The 5,192-nt window shown below is 35.1% G+C and overlaps 1 protein-coding gene across 1 annotated transcript; it reads left to right on the forward strand.

Annotated features, from left to right (window-relative positions):
• LOC115983215 (heterogeneous nuclear ribonucleoprotein A2 homolog 1-like) lies at positions 1-2,447 on the forward strand. The gene is made up of 6 exons (XM_031105857.1): positions 1-158; positions 288-328; positions 525-688; positions 900-1,005; positions 1,115-1,284; positions 1,590-2,447. Exons 1-6 carry the CDS (start codon positions 106-108, stop codon positions 2,088-2,090), a joined length of 1,035 nt encoding a protein of 344 aa, XP_030961717.1. The 5' UTR covers positions 1-105; the 3' UTR covers positions 2,091-2,447.
• Positions 2,448-5,192: the final 2,745 nt, after the last annotated feature.

Below are 5,192 nucleotides of genomic sequence, written 5' to 3' on the forward strand. Positions count from 1 at the left end.
TCGATCTCATACTTCTCTCTCTCTCTCTCTCTCTCTCTCTCTCACGCACACGCACACGCACACGCACACGCACATCCAATCTCGAACCTTAACACCACCACCCCCATGGGTTCCAGGAGGAACGACAACCCACACTACGGCGATGGTGCCAGTCCTGGGTTCGTTCTCTCTCTCTCTCTCTCTCTCTCTTTGTGCTATAAATGTCTATGAGCTAGGCCAATGGTTAATGGGTTTTTCTGGGTTTTGATTTTTTTTTTCTTTCTCTTTTTTGTTTTATTTTGGTGCAGTAAAATCTTCATTGGAGGCTTAGCCAAGGACACCACCTACGGTAAGAGAGAGCATTCTATTCTTTCCTATGATTCTCTTGATGGGTGTTTTTGAATCTGTAATGGGGGGTTTGCTATTGTTGTTGTGTGTGAAAAGTTACTGTTTTTTGCGTGTTTGTTTCTGTTGATGGGTATTATTTGAATACTTGATATATTATATATATGATGTAGCTCTTGTTGGTATTTGATTGAGTTCAGAAACCTTTGTGAGTTACTTTGAGAAGTATGGAAAGATAACAGATTCTGTTATCATGAAAGACCGGCACACACATCGACCAAGGGGTTTCGGTTTCATAACCTATGAGGATCCTTCTGTTGTTGACCAGATGATCCAAGAGACCCATGTCATCAATGGCAAGCAGGTTATTCTATGTTCTCTTAAATAGCTCGATTCCACTTGTTTTCTTGTCTATAACAAATAATTAAATTTTATATGTATGTGTGTGTTTGAGATCCTCTTAAAAGTTTGCTGCATTGTAGTTTCTCTATTGCAGTGATAATTTTGTTTTTTGGGTGGATAATTGTTGAGGTGTTTGATTGTGATATATGTAATGAATTTGAATTTTGGACCAGGTTGAGATCAAAAGAACCATTCCTAAAGGTTCTGGTTCTGCACAAGCTAATGATATCAAAACAAAGAAAATTTTTGTTGGTGGGATTCCAACTACAGTCAGTGAAGGTCTGATGATTGAACTTTTAGCATTTGATTAAAATTTTTTGTTGTTGTAACTAGACTGATGGGTTTGTTCTTCTCTCATTCCTTTTATTTCATATTTTTTTGACATTAGATGAGTTCAAGAGTTTCTTCTCAAAGTATGGAAAGGTGGTGGAACATGAGATTATATGCGATCATGTGACTAAACGCTCTCGTGGATTTGGATTTATTATATTTGACAGTGAAAAAGTTGTTGATAATATTCTGTCAAACGGCAATATGATTGATATGGAAGGTACACAGGTGAGTTTTGTGCAATGGTTCTACGTGTTAAGGGATGCATACGGTCATATTTCGGCTATCTATAAAGCAGCCACAAAATGTTGTAATTCAAAAAGTTTTCTTAGTGGAAATTACTATGATTGTTGTTTACCAATTTCTGATATAATGCATTTTTTAGAGATCCTGTGGGGTTTTATGGTTTTTTTTTTTTTTTTGGGTTTTCAATTTAAATGCAGTTCAGTACAGCTTTCTTCTTTTCTCAAGCCAGGCTCTCAAAATTCATTTAATGTTGGCAAAAGATAGGTTAACTCACTTCTTTGTTGTAGGTTGAGATCAAGAAGGCTGAACCAAAGAAAGCCTCAAACCCAGCACATGTTCCTCCTGCATTTGGTAGAGACTCTAGGGCACGTTCATACAATGAAGATTTTGGTGGATTTGGCGACTCTTATAGTAGCTTTGGAAGTGGTGGTTATGGCCCTACTTCTTATAGATCACTTGGCGGTTTTGGTGGTAGGCTTGGCAATTATGGAGGGTATGGTGGTGGTAATGATTTTGGTGGTGGTTATGGAGATTTTGGTGGTGCTGGTTTCGGTGGTTATCAGGGAGAGTCATCATTTGGCTATTCTAGTCGCTATGATTCCTATATGGGAGGCCTTGGTGGGGGATATGGTGGGAGTGGATTAAGTGGATATGGACGTGGAAGTGGGGGCTATGGAAGTTATGGTGGTTCAGGCTCCCCTGGTGCTAGTTATGGAGGGCCAGGAGGATTGTATGGTAGTAGGGCAGGTTATGGTGGCAGTAGTCGTTACCATCCCTATGCACGGTAGATTGTGCTTAAGCTTTCCAATAGAAGTTGCTGGCAGGTTGCCTTATTGTCAGTGTATGCATTTTGTGATTCTATAGACACAAGGCACTTACTGCAAGACCCACTCTCTAGAAGAGCAGATCAACTGTTAGTTTGTTTGTGTTCAGGCTTCGGCTTAGACAACAAAAGTTAGATCAGCATATATATAGAGCCTTTTGTCACTGATTGGCACTGTGATTTTAGTTAGGCATCTCTTTTAATACTTTATATTTATGGTTGTCTATTTGTTAAGTTAGACTTTCATCTTGTTATGAGATATTATTTGGTTAGAATCAATTTGGAGTTTTCCATTCAATATAGGTAATATACTAAATGCTTATGTGAGAGACTGCTCACTATTCTTAACTTACTATTTATTAAGTTTGGCACTGTAATTACTAAGATGTAGTTACCCTTTACAGTTTATATTTAGTTCTATTCTTTTAGTAACACTGTTAACCTCCCCCCCCCCCCCCCCCCCCCCCCCCCCCAAAAAAAAAAAAAAAAAAATTCTACCCATCTAACAAGAATCATGGATAATTATGGAAAGCCTCCAGGTGGGGTTGGTGGGATCAAACTTCTATTGGAGGGCCTAAAACTCTTTTAGGAAGTGTATAGAATCATCTTTCTAGTTTCTACAGTACATCTGGGAGGGCAAACTTGTCCATTAGTAGATATTAGGGACACTATATGTCCAAAAAACATTGAATAGTTGTGTGACTTGTAACTATTAACTGTTAATTTTCGTAGTGGTTAATTGACAAAGAGAGGTGAAGTGCTACTCTTTGAAACTTTTGGGTGTTCTTTTAGCCTGAATATTTCAAGGGGCTACAGTGAAAATGACAAACTTCGAGGGGTTTTAAGTCTCTAAAATCACTCAGCTTCTTGAAGGTTGGTGCCAATGGGCCCCTCTGCTAAGAAAATGTGTTAGTTGAATGTAGGCTTTGATGCCTAGCTGAGCACTTTAGACTCAGGTATTTTCTTCTTTGTTACCTTTGATTTCAATAAGTCACTTTCTTTCAAAGATCTTTTATCAAGTTCACTAGGGTGCCTAACAATAATACCTTTCTTTGGCTTGTTACCCTCTGAACAGAGGGATTTAATGACATAAACTGCATGATGTCAACAAAAATGTTCTTGTGTACGTTGTACCTATTATAAAATGCTATGTTAATATCTTGGGTGGGTAAAATTGTGGAACTTTGAAAGACTGAATGTTGAACAATGGTTTGATATATGTCAAGAAAACTATGAATTGGAGTGGGATAATTTGTTTAATGTGAAGAAGTGACTTGAAAGAAGTGGATTTGAGTTGGTACTTGTGTTGCACGATTACTAGAGTTAATGTTTATATCTCTTGTTCAATGCCTGTGAAGTCATGATTGTAAGTGAGCAATTGGATTTGAAGTCATTATTGAGCTTAAGTCTTTCATCCTTTTTACTCTTCTCGAATGGTGTCTTGTTTTACCATCTTTTTCTTGTATTTCCCTTCCTGCGTTGCTAGATCACTGTAATTTGGTTTCTTGATGTTTTTGCCTTTTTGTACATATCCTATGTACTGGGCTGTGTGTTTTTAATAAAATTTTTATGATACTTATCAAAAGAAAAAAAAAAAGAAAAGAAGAAGAAGATAAGGCCCTGGAGTTAGATGTATGAAAATTTGTTTTGTTTTGTTTTGTATTGTAATTTCAAAATCTATGAAGAAAGCATTTGTGCAGAATGTTTGTTTTAATATCATTTTCGTGATATATAATCTATTTTGAGTCTTGTTCAAAAGAAGAAAAAAAAAGGTAGCTTTTGAATTAGTATAGGCTATGTCAAGTTGATATTCTTTTTAATTTCGTTTTCTTTTCTATTGCATAGTGATGGAAATTATATCAACCCATTCCCTGACGTGATTGGTTATATATTCCTTATTTTCTTTGTTGATAACTCGGGTCAATTCCACATCAAAACAAGCTAACTTAAAATAATAGTCCCAAGGCATGTTGGTGAAGGAAAAAAGATTTTAACTTAACATATTCATTGGCCTCGTAATTTCAAGAGATCCTTGAATCATGATAAATAATGAATGAAGTCTCATAAGGATGGCATTGATGTAATCTTGTAGGATTCAAAATATTTCACATATGTTGAGAGAGAGAGAGGTATTTTTCTTTTTGATTGGGGAACAAACAAGAAAAATGGAATTTCCTCTCTAAAACATGATATTACAATATTTTCCCACTTTTAGTAGGGACTTCTAAACATGATATTACAATATTTTCTCCTCGCCCTTTGTCTCCTAAAGACTCGTGATAACATAAAAATGCATTGTATTACCTTTGTTACATGCGCATCATCAACTATTCCTCTACCATCATTGCATGAAAAATGAACCATTTTTCTTCAACTCCTACCATCATTGCATGGAACTAATTTTTCATTCACAAAAAGCATAATAAATGCTCTATCACCTATATTTCATTCACAAAAAAAAAAAAAAAAAAAAAAAAAAAAAAAAAAATTGTATACAATATATCTTGATCGAAGTTATGGATCATTCCCTTAAAATGATTTGATACATATAATCAAAATGAAGTTTGAAATTTTAACTAATAACTCAAAATATTATGATTCCAAAATCATTATGATTCAATGTTTTATCAAAACTTGTTGAGATATTTGAGAAAATTAATCTTTAAAAAAATTATAAATTCGTAGGATTATAAAAGAGTGGACTATATTTCTTTTTAAATTGATAATTTAAAGCTAGTATTCAAGGGTGTTGAATTAAACGGAATAATTAAGTTTTAGTTCAATGAAAGTTTTTCCAGTATTTTTTGAATATCTCTAAACATTCCTAAACTGAAAGTGCAGGACTACATATAAGCTTAGGATTTCAAAGGCTGGCTAGAAAACATCATTGAACTTACGAATTCAGAACCATTTCATACGACTGGTCAACTGTTTGAGACAGAAGGATCTTATACCACTCAAGAAGATTAGAATACGATAGTTTTGACATCTATGTCGACCAATCTTACTCGGTATATGATTGCATCTTTAAAGAAATAATTTGTTGGTCTTGGTGTCATTCACTATC

This window comes from Quercus lobata, chromosome 4 (assembly GCF_001633185.2).
Source record: "Quercus lobata isolate SW786 chromosome 4, ValleyOak3.0 Primary Assembly, whole genome shotgun sequence".
Lineage (NCBI taxonomy): Eukaryota > Viridiplantae > Streptophyta > Magnoliopsida > Fagales > Fagaceae > Quercus > Quercus lobata.

Coding starts and splice junctions, on each gene's coding strand:
- LOC115983215 (XM_031105857.1), top strand. CDS start 106: ATGGGTTCCAGGAGGAACGACAACCCACACTACGGCGATGGTGCCAGT. Junction 329..524: donor AGCCAAGGACACCACCTACG/GTAAGAGAGAGC, acceptor GATTGAGTTCAG/AAACCTTTGTGAGTTACTTT. Junction 1,006..1,114: donor TCCAACTACAGTCAGTGAAG/GTCTGATGATTG, acceptor TTTTGACATTAG/ATGAGTTCAAGAGTTTCTTC.